This window comes from Stegastes partitus, unplaced genomic scaffold (assembly GCF_000690725.1).
Source record: "Stegastes partitus isolate 25-593 unplaced genomic scaffold, Stegastes_partitus-1.0.2 Scaffold611, whole genome shotgun sequence".
NCBI classification, from domain to species: Eukaryota; Metazoa; Chordata; class Actinopteri; family Pomacentridae; genus Stegastes; species Stegastes partitus.
The window spans coordinates 295,864-311,398 of record NW_007578342.1 but is presented as its reverse complement, the minus strand read 5'-3'; the positions used below and the strand labels follow the sequence as shown (position 1 = coordinate 311,398).

Genomic DNA, 15,535 nt, shown 5'->3' with positions numbered 1-15,535 from the left:
TTGCAGAGAAGGTCATTTTAAGATATTTAGTGCACAGTATGAGTGCAAAAAGCTACTATCGACTGGCTCTGATTGGATGTAAGTTAAGTTTAGGGAGTGAAACCAGGCGTTTGACTTAAAGGATGATCTACATTTGCATCAGACCTAAATGGTATCTGCAGGGTTTACCAAAATCAGAAACAGAATCAGACCTAAAAGTTAAAAAAAAAAAAATCTTGTGAAGCCACCTAGGAGTCAACAACAAATTATTAGCAGGTTTAAGTCCAAATTAATCAAGAAAATAAAGACATGATTCTGGCAGAAACAGACTGTTCTCGACTGATTGTAATTAATGACAGCTTCAGGAGCAGGTCAAATAAGCAGCACAAGAGGAAATGTTTAGAATATCATTACTGCATCAACACTGTCCCATATTATTTAAACACGGAAGATGCATGAGAGTGAGAATGTGAGCCAGCAGAAGTGCAAATTCAACACTCCTCACTGTTTCCACCCACAGTTGTGGTCAAACTACACCTAATTCATATGTGCTCTGCCAAACTCTGCCTCGACTGAGTATCTCTGCACAAGGATTAAAATTAAATTCAAATTAAACTTGCAACAGGAGACATTTCAACACTTTTTAAAGAGTACAGCTGATGATATCTTATGTTTTTCTCACAGTCCTATGTAGTCCCACGGGAACACGAAAAACAATCCAACAGGTGTTTAATTTACTTGTGTTTAAGTATAATTTGCTAAAACCACAGTGTCCTGCTGTTTTAGGAAATTACCAAGCCTCTATAAAAAGTGGAACCATTTATTGTTGAACCATTTTTTTTAAAAAAAAATGTACTTCAGAAGGAACAAACGGGCCGGAGGCTGAGTGCCCCAGAGTGGGGAATTCAGAGACGGATTCATTGAACACCAAATCCTGCTGGTAGGTTTGAAAGGGATTTTATCTTTAGAAAATAGCCAAAATTACACCATGTGTGATGAAAAGAAACTATAAAAACAGAAAGAATAGATTTACAACCTTCTCCTTGAACTAGTCACCTGTTGGAAAACTCAACCAAATCTAACCTTACAATTTATTCTACATGGCTCATTCAAAAAAATGCCAAAAGTAAATGGTTTGCTCTGTGATATTTCATTAATATCACTTGAGTCTACGTGCCTCCTTTAAAAATTCGCCAACCACATTGTGTGAAAAAGAAAAAATTCACGAAGCGAATCTGCTACAACCAACAATCACACGACTATTTAGCTGAACTAGGCTGGACTGCAGGCCATACTTACACAGAGCAGATGCTTATAAAACAAATTAAAAAGCTATGTAGTAAAATATCTATACTATGTGGAGCCCACATTTTTTAAAGTATTGGTAACACCTAGAAGGACCTGGGAAAATGTTGTACATACTGATTCTAGGTTGTTTTTTCAATTTTACTAAAAATAAATCAAGAAATTAAACTTTTCTTTTTCCTATTTTTGATTCATGGCATTATAACTGTGTCATACTGCACAGAAGACCAGGTTGTTCTGTTTCCATAGAGGTGCAGGACTTCACATTGCAGTGAAAAAATTAGCCCACAGTGACAGGAGCAAAAAAAAAAGGAGTAGGCTACATAAACTGACTTGAGATGCTTCAGATTTTTAAAGGACCCGCTGACACCCTGAGACATGAATAATCCAGCGAAGCAACGACAGTGGTGAGTTGTGAAAAATATCCGAGATACAAGTGCCGCTCGGATTTCCATCTGTCTCTATTGGTTTACTTGAAGCGCTGACAGTGACGCCTGGTGAAATGATGTACTGATAAAGAAACACACCTGACAGGCTGAACAGCTGTCTTCATGCTTTAAGGTGGGAAAACTCTGCTCCACAACTGTAGACATCCACCTGACACATTACTACCACCATTAGAATACACCTAATAGTCTGTCCTGTGGGTGTAAAGGCAATAAAACATCTCATGAGCTATGTAACAAGATGGGACTTATCCCTTCTTCTTGAAGGCTGCAGATGTACTCAAAGAGAGCAGTAATGAAACTTGTGATGCTAATGCAGCTGCACTTGAGCTGGGCTATATTTAGGAGAGATCTCAGCCGTGGGGCCTGCGCTGCCTCTGTTTGTTTCTGAGGCCCGCAATGGCTCTAGGTGTTTTTAAAAATGTATGGCGGAGGAAACGTTACGCTACAGAGGCAGGTGGCTGTTAGCAGCAGTGCGAGGGATGTGAGAGGGAAAGGAATAAAAAAAAAAAAAAAAGAAGCATCGCACACCGGTAATCAGCTCAGGCCTGAACGCTTTACTGCACTAATTCTACCGGTGGAAACAGTGTATCCATGACAACACGCCAGCAATACGATTACTCTTTCTTGTGCTGAGAGCAATGAAACACATTCACATCACGCCGGACCTGCCCTTAATGCCCCGTCTGAGGCTGTTGATTGTCTGAAACGCCGACATGAGTGTGTGTGTGGAGGAGGTGTGAACGTCCTTGTTGCACTCCGTACTCCCGCTCTCAGTCTTGCATGTCTAGACATGTCAATATTCTCGCCCTTTTAGAGTTTCAGTGAAACACCCCTTATCTGTCTCACGCACACATGCACGCATACGTACATGCAAAAAAAAAAAAAAAAAAAAAAAGGCGACACCCTCTGCACAACCGCACACAAGCTCCCTCAATAACTCTACACACACTGAGTCACAAATTACACACAGTGAGCAGCAGGTCTGGGTGGTTGCCTGAGCGACTGATATATCAAAGCTTTTGATATTCACACCTCAGAAAAAAAACGTTTAAGTCATCTTTATCATCTGAACCGAGTCAAGGTGCTATGATTTAATCACAGAGGAGGCGATGAAATATTAAAATTAGGACAAAATCTGCCACTTGTATTTGGGGTTTTAAACTAACTAACTTTGCTGTACGTCCTGAATGCACATGTAACCTAAAGAAAGATAGACTTTGATGCTTATTATATAAATCCAAAATTAACTGTGAAACCAAACAGCCTTAAAACCGCCAATAGAAAATCCTGTCACACTTTCAGTTTTCAGGTTTAGAAAGTGCTGCATCAATATGAGAAATCATGCATTTTAAATGGAAACCATCTTCGTTATTCATATATTCAAAGTAACATTTCTGCCCCTACTGTAAAAAAATAAAAAAATAAAAAAAATCACAAAGTTGGCATGGAAACAAGCATACAGTATGTGATGAACCCAACCACCTCTACTTCTCAGTGGCCAATTTTCTTGCATCTCACCACCTGACTGGGACGATTTACATAAACTGGCCGGTAGCTTCTAATGGAAGAGGCAATTTTAAATTTTACTTATGGCTATATTTTGAAAAAAATGACTGCAAGCACTTTAAAGTGACATCCTAATAGTCCAGTCATCCTACACTTCAACCGTATAACTGCATTTTTTCTTTCTTTCAATGGAGTACTTCAAATATTCATGTCTTTTATTCATGCCAACATTCAAAAAGAGTGTCCCATAATTTATGTGTATATGTACAACTTTGTAGTCAATATAAGCAGCAACAAAACAATATTCCATTCAAACTTCATTCAACTTGGAGTACATTGAAGTATGGAGGCCTCATTTACGATGTCGCCAAGAAAGAAAATTAAAAATGTACGCACACAAATAAGACACACGGACAATAATAACTATAAAGATATTAAAAGGTGAAGTTAGTGAAATAATAAATTAACTACTTGGAGAATTTAGGTTTTTTAAAAGACAGCTGAAAGTAAAATATGACGATACTAAAAAACAAATTAGTCCTCGGGATGAAAATGAGTCAAACTTTCGATTGTTCTGCAGGTTATTCCAGGTTGGAATGTTCAGTGAGTAAAACTAGATTATCTGAGCTCGGTAAAAAAACAGCCGGCACATGAAGTGTGACGCAATAATTTGTTTGGTAAGCGCCCACATTAAGAGACAACATTGTGGTAATGTATAAGGGTAAAAAAAAAACAAACAAACAAAAAAACAGTAAAAGTCTTGTAAAATAATAAAACCCAGTGTCTATCAGGTATTACAGAGAGGGAGGAAGACCCAACACTCACAATGATAAGTATTAGATGTAAAACCAGTGATACATCTTAATGCAGAACGATGAATAGTGTGCAAGGGCTGAAGAGTCACATGTATAAAATGTCGCCATGATCCAGTACTGATAAAAAAGAAAGGAACTGTTTCAGTAATGCTAAAGATGGCTCAGCAAAGCCAGTGAACTGCTCTGTTAACAGCTGAACTGGAAAACATGCATCCAATCCTGTTGCTGAAATGAGGCAAGAGCAGTGCTGTAAAACTGTATAACGCCTTTTAAACCTTATTTTTGGGCAAAATCACCAAACTTTTTGAGCTTTTTTTATAATCAGATTTGATAGGTAGTTCTCTATATGCAGTTTTAACATCCTGGTGACCACTGAAATAACAGTTATGCCTATAACAGCTAACAAGACCTGGTCTTATTATTTTGAAATAACTGCCTGGGGATGTTACCGAGTTGGCTGCCAAATGATGAGACTTGCCCATAAGGACAAATTTAGTTGGTGAATGTTTTGTTTTACACATTGCTGCTGCCTATAAGGACTCTACTCTGCCTTTTTCTTTATTAAAATCAGCTTACAGGCCTCATAGGATTTGCCAAACAACTCAAACAACGCCATATCTTCTGTTACTTGCAGTACATCTTGTATTTTTAACAGTTTGTTGACGGTGCAACTTAAGAAAGTAATGATATCCAAAACGAAACTAATTATACGACGCATCTCCAGAGCAGAATAACATCTGCATACACGAGCTGATAATGACTAAAGTTTTAGTGAAGAAAAAGTCACTTCAACAGCAGGCTATCAGCAGGTTTAAGATGAACATTTCTGTTCTATCTTGACTTGAATTTAATGAAAATAAAGAAACGATCCCGGCAGAAACAGACCGTTCCTAAATGAAGGTAACTGCTGTCAGTTTGAGGATTAGTTTAAATGAACAGCACAGCAGGAAATGTTTATATGTCATTACTGTGTGAACACTGTCCCATAATATTTTAACAGTTAAAACGCATGAGTGAGAATGTGAGCTGGTAGAAGTGCAAATTCAACACTCCTCACTGTTTCCACCCACAGTTGTGGTCAAACTACACCTAATTCATATATGCTCTGCCAAACTCTGCCTCGACTAAGTATCTCTGCAGAAGGATTAAAATTAAATTAAAACTGAAGCTGCAACAGGAGACGTTTCAACAATTTTAAAAGCACAAATCGGGTGATATTCTATATTTTCTCACTGTGCCATGCAATCCCATGAAAAGACTAAAAACAATCCAACAGGTGTATGATATAAGTATCATTTGCTAAAACCACAGTGTCATGCTGTTTGAGGATATTACAACGCCCTTGTAAAAAGTTAAACCGTGTACTGGTTTTTAAAAATGTTCTTCAGAAGCAGCAAACAGGTCAGAGACTAAGTTTCACTGTCAACAAATCCCATGAAAAGACTGAAAACTATCCACCAGGTGTATGATTTACTACTGTTTCTGTATCATTTGCTAAAAACTACAACTGCGTTAGAAAATTATTGAACCATTTTCAAAAAGACAAGCTAAAAACAGAACAAAACAAACACACTACACATCCCTTGAGCAAAATACAATCTCTGTTTAAGTCCTGATAGCCTGATGAAACCTTGAGTCAAAAATGCCTCTGTATATCTATGTAATACCAACAACTTCATGTATACATTATTCACACGTGGCTCTCTTTCTTTTTTGTGATCGGTACAACTCCTCTCCCCCTATGTCCATGGCAGATTGTATAAGAGCCTTTCATAAAGAAACAGACCATTTCTTAGAGAACAAGAGGCTCCAGCAGAAGCAGGGGAAAGTTTCTCACGCTAATTCTAAAAAAACAAAGCATTTGAATTGCAACTTTCTGGCACTGCGAGCAAACAATAGTAAAGTGTACATGAGTCACAGCCACAGCACTCTGATGACACTGCTGTAACCCTAGAGAGATAATGAAAGCGAGAAGCACTAAGATAGAGTGCATAAGATACAGCCTGTACATCCATTCCTACTTTACAGTGCAGCAGATGTGTGGCTCAGCAGACTTTATATCTGACATGAACAAAGGTCAAGACCACAGTGCCACGATCTCCCTCTCCCCCCCGTTGCCTACCGGTCCCTGGGCGTCCCATGATGATCTGCTTGCGAGGTGCGGGGTGAGGCGACTCGGCTGGCAGTATGAGCGGCAGCAGGGCTGTCGGCGTGGGATGACAGGCCACCGGCTGTGGCAGCACCCCTCCGGAGGCGTCCTGGTGTCCCTCAGGCTTCCTCTCCCGCTCCCGACCTCCAGAACCAGACGAAGACAGGACCGACGCAGTGGACATCGATCCGGGAGCAGAGGGGCTGGAGAGGGCCGCATGGCCCGCCGTGGCTGGAGTCAAGGACTGGGAAGAGACATGAAAAAGAACTTAGGTTATACACAACGTGGCTGGTAACACACTATTGATGTGATTTAGACTTTTTTTTCAGTTTAATCCAATTTGTATGAAGTTAATTTACCTTCTGAATCTTTGCGTTTTGTTTTTATGTTTGTTTTTTTTGCTTCTGTTGCATTTTTACTCACTAAGACTCTTAATTTTCATTATAATAAAGTCATGTACTTCTATGGAAACAGAAGAACCATGGCTAGAAGTAGAGTGAACTCAGAAATGTATTTTGTGCAGTATGACACAGTTATATTGCCATTAAGGATAAAAAAAAAAGAAAAAATGAATGTCGAATTTCCTATTTACTTTACAAAAAATGAACTAAACTGGAATGAACAAGTGCCGACAGGTGTTACCAATGCTGGCATAAAAATGCTATAGATATTTTAGCATTTACAAGTTTAATTTGTTTTTAGACTTGTCTCCTCTCTGATTTGTGCCTGTAGTTCAGCAGGAAAGTTTCTCATTTTTGTGTCATATGACTGTTGGTGAGCTGATTCACTAATGGCTTCACGGTTGCAATGAGGAGCAGTGAATTTTTTCTTTTCTGTAGAATCTGTTTGGATCAAATAACTAATTTCTGGCAGATTCTAAAATCAGACATGTAAAATAAAGTGATTTTACAGAAATATCTGGATTTTGAACTTAGATTTGGTTAATTTTCCAGATGAAATTAAAAGTCACACATGCTAATTTTGTGAAGAAGGTTGGAAATCAATTCTTTCTGTTGTTGGTTTCTTTATTTCTTACTTCTGAATTGCATTTTTAAAAACAACTCAGCAATAAATAGCTCCACCTTTTAGAAAGGCTCGGTAATTTCCTAAAAAAAAAAAAAAAGCAGGACACTGGTTTTAACAACTGATACTTAAACAGGATTAAATTGTACGCCTATTAGATTATTTTTAGTCTTTGTGATTTGTTGACAGTGAGAAAAATATAAAATATCACCGGCTTTATTCTTTAGGCAGAGTTTAGCTGAGCATATATGAATTAGGTGTAGTTTGACCACAAATGTGGGTGGAAACAGCAAAGAGTGTTGAATTTACACTTCTACTGGCCCACATTCTCACTCTCATGCATCTTCCTTTATAAAATAATATAGGACAGTGGTAATGCAATAATGAAAATACAAACATTTCTTCCTGTTCTGCATATCTGACTTACTCTTCGAACTGTCATTAATTACAGTCAGTTGGAAACTGTCCGTTTCTGCTGGAAAGTTAAAAATCTGACGGTTCTTTCTGTTTCTACAGTTTCTGGCTCTGATAAATGGTGGAATTTTGCAGAATTTTTTTTTTAAGACAGCATGCTTTTAAAACCTGCCGGTGGGTTTCGGCATTCAAAGAATCAATAAACAATTACTACGGCTTTATTATTTATTATTTAAGAGAGTATCTTTATTGTAATATTATTATTGCTAATGCAACATGATATTACATGTAACATGATAAGTCTTACCGGCACAGAAACACAAAATAATATCATTCTTACCGAACTGGAGGTGACCAGGACCAGTGTGGATGTTGGGTTGCGCAGGAGCACGGCGCCGTTGGTGGCGGCCCCGTTGATGGGGACCGGGGCCTGCAGGCCTGGGGGAGCCGTGTGTGGAGGCTGGCTGTGCTCCCTCGACCTGCTTCTCTCTCTTCTTCCTAACGGGCCGTCAGAGAACTTCGCCAGGGGAACGTCCGGATTACGGACGATGACCGGGGAATCACGAAGGGGCACAATTCGTCGTGGGGAGGGTTCCTGGGGCAGCGGGGAAGGAGGAGTGGGGGAGACCAGCATGGGTGGAGGCGTGGAGGCAGCAGAGGATGGTGGTCGACTGGTGGCGCTGCGGGGACGGGAGAAGGAAAGCGAGGAAGGGGTTGTAGGCTGACTCTGGGGGGAGAGGACTCTGAAGGCGGCAGGGCTGTGATGGTCTCCCATCACGCCACCCCCTACGCCCATCAACTGCTGCTGCTCAGGTTTGCTTTGGTAGTCCTGGACTGCAGATAGGGGAGGGGGCGGGTGTGTGTCGAGCTTCCTTTTGCTGGGGCTCATGGGGACCGTAAAAGTGAGGTTTGTCTGAAAAGTGGGCACGATTCCCGACAGGTGGCGCTCTCTTTCAGCACCGGGCGTACCCATCTTAGTGCCGCTAAGCTGCCGATGGCGGCGGGGAGTCAGTGTGGCAGGCGCAGTAATTGGGCTGAAATTGGCAGGGCGGAAGCCAAAGAGTGGGGAGGGTGAGGGTGACGGGGTCGGGGAGAAGGGCGACTGGTTGGAGATGGGGGAGAATGAGGGTGTGCCGGAACGAGAGCCCAGGGAGACCAGCATGGTCGCTGCCTCACACTCATCAAAGTCAAAGCGAGAGAGGTCCTGGGGCAGCAGTGAGGGAAGGACGAGGCGAGGGCGAGAGTCTCCTCCACGGCTGCTGGCCTCGCTGCTTTCCCGCGACGTCTCATCCCAGTCAAACTCTGAGCTGGCTCTTCCGCCGCTCAAACGGAGGTCTGATGGCGTCAGGGTCCCAGTGCTGCTGGCTCCACCCCGTTCCCGGCCACCTCCACTGGCTTCCATCTCCTTGGTCCTCATTGAGAGGTGTCTGGAGCAGTATCCTCGTCGCTGGGACTCCTTAGAGCAGCCCTCCCGGGAGCACAGCCTCCTCCACTGCTTCCCATTGAACTTCTTGCGGATCCCTGTCGGCGTGCACACCACATCTCCCTTCTTGTACTTTTGCTGGGCGGCCGTCAGAGGAGTGCGGGAACGTGACGAGGAAGAGGAGGTCGACCCTGATCCGGATCCACCGCCGCCCCCTGCTCCACTGCCAGCAGAACCTCCCCCTGAGGCCTTCTCTCCTCTGGAGGAGGATGTAGTGGAGGAGGAGATGGGAGGAAGAGGCGGGAGCTGGGGGGTGGTGATGACAGCTCCTGCTGCTGCAGCTGCTGCAGTTGCTGGGTCAAGGCCTAACAGGACAGGTGAAGGAGGGGGATGGGGGTTCAAGGCCAGGTGGGTGGGAGGAATCCCAATGCCCCGCACCACAGACATGTGGGGACTGAGGTAGCCAGGCGGGGGCTTAGAGACAATGTGGCGGTGTTGGGGAACTGCCATTGGTTTGGTCCCGGGTATGATCGCCCCCATTGGGACCATGTTAAAGTGGGACACCTCCATGTCTTCTTCGGGGGTCAGGGGCATGTATGGGTGGTGTTGCTGCTGTTGTTGCTGCTTCACACTGTTCTCCCTTTCGCGCTCTCTTTCCCTCTCTCTTTCCTGTTTTCTCTGGAGGTCTCTCTCCCTCTCAAAGTCTTTCTCTATTTCCCACTCTCGGCCAGGAGCCAAGCTGAGGACTGATGCTGGAGTTACGGGGGAGGTAATGTTGTGGCCCGATGTGGAGGAAACAGGGACCATCCCAGGGTAGGGGATTCCTCTCCCCATGCCAGGGGTCATTCCCCGGCTCAGACGACACACCTCCTGCTCCACATCTATCTCTTCTCTTTCCTCCCGTTCCCTCTCCTTGTCTCTCACCCCCTCTTCTCCTTCACACCCCCCACCAGAGGGCAGATCCAGGTCCCATGGTGGCACCAGGAGCCGGAGTGTTTGTCGGGAGACCCACACTGCCTGGGTGGCACCTCTGCCATCCTCGTCCTCGTCCACAGCGTGAGGCCTTTCCTCAGACAACAGGACACGGTAGCGGTTGGCCACTGCAGGGTGTGTGTCAACCCGGGTCACCACACCTTCTCGGTACCACTGCCACTGGCCCTCATTACCCTCTTCGTTGCCGAATGGTACGCAGACACGGGTGCCGAGAGGTATTGGGTGGACACCAGGTGGCGGGGCATCCAGGATAATGTCCACCACCCCTGGGGGGCTGTCATGTCGATACGGATAACGGCACAGTGTCTTCTCCCCATTCAGCTGCACTTCCAGGCTTCCAAACTCACCGCTGACTTTACGGACCACCCCGGCCCGGAAAACCAAGTCCAACCTCCCCCCTTCATCTCTCCGTTCACCTCCTCCCTCCTCGTCACTTCTTCTCCGGAGCTGGCGGGCAAGGATGCGCTGATTCTTTAACCCTTTGGCCAGGGCATCAGACAGAGCATCGGGAAGGCTGGGCGCTGTATGTGCAGACATCTGTGTGATGGTGTGCGTGTCGCTCACCACCTCCAGGTCAGCCGAGTGCTCGCTGGCAGTGTCAGTTGAGGAACAGCGGGGCAAAGGGCTGGGCGACACCCGCTCTGCATCCCCTTCACCTCCTCCGGGCCTTTCCCTCTCACCTCCTAGCGACAGGGTCGGGGGTCCTGGAGAGTCCTGAGGCCCCTCCCTGCCACTTGTCCTATTGTGGAAGTCATCCATCAGGCTCCTGCTCTGACTGTTGTCATCAGAATGCGAGACGCTGATGTCAATTCCTGGACCTGTTGACCCCTGGTTGAGGACACCACCGCTCAGAGAAAGAGGAGGGGGTGTAGAGGACACGGGGTTGCTATGGTTACCAGCAGTAGTAGACGAGCAGTGTTCAGAGGTGTATTTCTTCTTAGGAACGCGAGCCTTAAAGGTGGCTGTTTTGCGGCTGGATGCAGGGTTTGGACTGTTGTTGGCGCTCGGCGTGCTGCTGTTACTACAACTGCTGCCGCCGCTGTCACAGTGGCTGCTGCAGCTCACCGCCGACCTCCCTGATCTATCATCGGAGGACAGCTTCCCAGAATCCATCACAATTGACACCGTCGCCTCTGACAGCGCCTCTCTGTGAAGCCCCTCCCCCTCGGCAGCGTCCCGCGTCCTCATTGGGTCCACCTGAGAGGATTCTGAGTGTGAATTAGAGGAAAAAGAAGAGGAAGGAGTTCGGTTTTGTGGGGATCTGCTTCTGTCTCTGTTCTCATCTGAGTCTCTTTTCTCTCCTCCTTCTGGGGCATCCCCTGCTCCGCGACGCTTCCCCCCTTTGGCCCGAGTGGAGGGAGGAGAACGCCGGCCCTGCTTCTTTATCGGCTTCATCTTTTCATCTAGTTTGCCTTTTCTCCAAACAACTCTTGTTATTTATTTATCCCAGAGATTCTCCTCGGTGCTCCTCTCTCGCTTTGCCTTGTTTTGTTTTTTTTTCTGCTTCCCCCTCCGTTCCTTTCTATTTTTCTCCTCTGTCTGGGTCTCTCTCTCTCATCCTGTCTTGTCTTCGTTGCGAGACTTCGGCACTTGCCCACCTTATTCCACAGACTCTGAAAGAGAGGGAACAGGGAGCGTGAGCTACTCATGTGGCAAACGCATTCAGACATGCACAAAGCCTAATCACTGCACAAGATAGCGACTAGCTGCGCGGCTTTGAGAAGGAAAAAGTGGCTGATTGAATCAAAATCAAACATTAATGAAAGTGATTCAATATAAAAGCAAAGTGGTGATCATTAGGTTGTGGGTTTTTTTTTTTTTAAAAGCATAATAAACAGTTAAAAATTAATTTTAAGGAACGTATTCCCCGCTAAATGATGCACCGTCGTACTAGAGTAGTAATGAATATGACTCATCTACAAATTCATTACACATTAATTCATTACATAACAGGTTCTACTCACATTACACAAGGCCTGCATCCATACCAGGTACATATTGAAAACAGGAGGCCATATTGTAGGGTAAACACAATGTAGGCTTACAACACAGCTTGGAAATAGTGAGGAGCACTTTGCAATTTGCCCAGACAAGCCTTTTTTGCATGCACACACACACTACTTCTTGGCCGGGGCAGTAGAGGCGGGGGAATTCCTTCTTCGCTCACATACTGAAACCCTCCCTTTCTCTCTCCCTCTCTCTCTGTGGCGACCTTTATCTATGTATTTCAAAGCAGAGTCAATCCGCCCCTACAAACTCAATTTCCTGTGGAAGACCATTACCTAACTTCCCGTTACTTTATTCCTCCCTCTCTCTTTGCTACTATTACACTTTCATTCTCATCCCCTGCCTGCGTTCTCTCTTTCTCAAATATTGATTTTTTTTTTTTTTTTTACCTCTCATCTCTCCCTCTTTCCCTCCTCTCCGTCCACTTAGTCTCTATCCTCATTTTGTGCTGCAGTCATCCAGAAAAGCAGAGTTGTTCAGAATAATTGTTATTCCACACCAGAGTCATTCAGTACAGCTCTTAGCCATGGTAGAGTCATTCAGAATATCTCTTATTCTACACCGGACTCATTCACAGCTCTGCCTCCGTTTAGAAACTAAAACAGATTGATTTTGCAGACTTGTTGAACAGGGGGGGCGACTGTTGTCATTTAGCTGGTTTGTTTGGGACTCGCCTCGGGTCGTAGCTGCTGCGAGCTCTGCCGCGTTTCGTCGAATGCAAGTCTCCACGGAGCAGCAAAGATGTTAACAACATGCATATAAGAGGCAGGATCTAAACAGCCCTTATATGCTCTGTCATCTTTTTGACAATTTCTCACTCTGACTGTGATATTCACTGTCAAAATGTTCTGTCTTGATGTCAATCAACCAGCACTCGGCATGTCTACTTGTCAGTGACAGTTTGGCTGTCTGTTAACTTACATGTCTGCCTGTCTGTCCCTGTTTCTGCATCCGTCCTCCCACCAGTCTCTTTCTCTCTGTCTGCCTGCCTCTATTCCCTTTTGCTGCCTTCCTGTTTGTCTGTGAAGGCTCGCATTCATTCAGGTCCTTTTAATATCTGCCACATCATATCGGCTGGAGAGAAAATCCATTTCCAAAGATGAGTGCCGCCTGTCTCAAGGCCACACACACACAGCAAACATCTATGTGATGATAGTTGATAGTGCACAGAGAGCCTGAGAGCTCACAGCCATCACTGTGCTCTATGTAAATCCCTATTTAGGACAGCAGCCACCATAAAATATTGGCAGCTGGCCTTACTTGGTCACGATAGAGGTATGCTACATGTGTTTACTCAGTAGTGCACTGTGTACAACAGCTGGTGTCAGAGTCATGGGCCTTATGATAACAGCTTAAAGGCAAACTGACGCAACGCACACTCCTCCCAGTGAAATATGGAGCAATGAAACCCATACGGGAGCTAAAGTAGGCCTGTGTCTCTTATGTTGCATGTTCACCGATCATCAGGTATACATAAAGTCCAGGGCAGCGAGGTCAATCATATTTTATTTAAAGAACAGGAAAGGCTCTTTTATAAGCTGACATGAATGCATAGTAAACATGACTGTGGGCAGCATCGAGCTGATATAAGTCATATGAGGTGAGAACAGCATGAACTGCTGCCTTTTCTGGATGCATAATTCAGTTTGGATAAGCGATTGTTCGGTGTAGGTCACATTTGAATCTCCTTTTTCAACCACAAACACGCCTGAGGAATATGTGATCGATCGCATCCAGCATAAATTGAGTTAACGTGATTGTATTACGGCTATAAACATACGTGCCTCATGCATTTTTGCAAACCTTGATGTAAAATCCCTCAGGGGCGAACTTAAGCAGATATTTCAGTCCTTTCTGACCTGCTGTGGTGTTTATTTCTCGCCCACATGAGGCTGAATGGCATGCAAAAGTTCCTCTCTAAACTTTGTAACAGGATTACTACAGAGCTGCATTAAGGACAGGCCAGGGCGTATAAATATATACATAATCATAATCCCTGCTAGATAACAGCTGCTAACTTCGAGGCCCAAAGCACAAAATGCAAACAACGAGCGGGGATGTCGTCACCTCTGGTTTAGCTGGATAGTACCGTGTCAAGCCCTCGTAGTACCGCGATTACTACCAGTTTTACTCCACAACACTGCAGGCCGTGGCGTGTAGCGACCAGGCCTCGACTACACACACAAGGCCGCTTGGAAATCCTCTACTCACTGTACCGGGGGAAATAACCGGTTTAACGGGCATATTGACCCTTAATGCCACCTTAAACGGCCCTCATTGCCTGCGCTGCACGACCGCGAGAAACGTCCCAAAACAGACTTTTGTCAGTGCGAGAAAAAAAAAAAAAAAAGCTCAGAAACTCGCCCCATCCGAAAGTGACAGTCGTGTGAAAATACAGCCGGCTAACTTTTCTATTCAACCCCGTCGTCGTTTAGCACCAACCGGGGGGGAGAAAGTGTCAATATGTGGCCACAAACGCCAGAAAACAGGCCCCGCAGAGCCACGTTGAAGAGGAAGAAAATGTGTCCGTGGAGTTTTTCGCACAGGAGAGAAATAACAGTTGTTGTGGGGAAAGTCCAGCGGCAGTTATGGCGTTGAATTTATTTCTAGTGGAAAAGTTTCAGGCTCACTACGTCTCGCCGCACCGCTCCCTTTTTTCTCGCACAAGACACCCGTTCCGCCCTGTGCTGCTCTCCGTAGGCCACCCAGACACCGCTCGTCGGCTGTGTTTGTGGCCACAGTAAACATGAACAACGTTAGCACCTCGGCGAAAAGCACAACAAGCCCCACTGCAGTGCTGCAGGAGAAGATTTGTAGGCAGCTTCTACTCACCGGAGCTAACGTACAGCCAGCCCGGGGTGTCTCTCCGCTGAGTCCGCCGGGTAAACTAGGGCAGGGAGGCCAGTCGTCCGCAGCTGCCAGTTAGCGGCCGTTCATGTTTCTCCGGCAAAGCAACTTAAAAGGAGGAAAAACTACTGCCCTGTACATTCTACACTACAGTCGCAAAATGGTGAATGAAGCCCCAAAGCCTTGACAACCAGCCCGGGCGGCCAATCGCGGAGCACGAACGCGTACAGTAGCCAATCAGCGGGCGCGTCGGGAAGGAGGGGGTGGGGCCGCACGTCAAAGTAAATTTGATGGACGGCGCGCTTCGGCCAATCACAGTGTGGGAAAACACAGAACAGCTGTTGGGAGAGCGAGGCTGCGGCGGCCAATAGAGCTGCTATGTGGGTTTGTCTGCGACTTATAGAGGCACGCAGGACAGGAATGAAGCCTCTCTCTCCTCCTCTTTCTTTCTTTTTCTTCTTCTTCATCATCCCCTCTTCATTTGTCTGTTAATATGACAGGGGCGTAGACAGAAGCGGGGCTGCCTGTCTGTGTTTTAAAAACGGGTTAATAGACTCAAAACACATAAAATGTAATAATAATTTTAAAAAAGAAAATAAAATTTTTTAAAAAATGACAACAAAAA

At 45.1% G+C, this 15,535-nt stretch overlaps 1 protein-coding gene across 3 annotated transcripts in view; it reads right to left on the bottom strand.

The window, feature by feature from the left end:
* Positions 1 to 15,072, bottom strand: part of cica (capicua transcriptional repressor a) — a 46,377-nt gene extending 31,305 nt beyond the window's left edge. For 2 of the 3 annotated variants that reach the window (XM_008289378.1, XM_008289380.1), the window contains exons 1-3: positions 14,896 to 15,072; positions 7,981 to 11,669; positions 6,177 to 6,447 (exon numbers count right to left, since the gene is read on the bottom strand). In XM_008289378.1, the coding sequence (XP_008287600.1) occupies positions 6,177 to 6,447; positions 7,981 to 11,451 (3,742 nt within the window). In that variant the 5' untranslated portion in view covers positions 11,452 to 11,669; positions 14,896 to 15,072. Of the gene's footprint in view, positions 1 to 6,176; positions 6,448 to 7,980; positions 11,670 to 12,020; positions 12,213 to 14,895 lie in introns of those variants that run through there. The other variant, XM_008289379.1, reaches the window with a different exon arrangement.
* Positions 15,073 to 15,535: the final 463 nt, after the last annotated feature.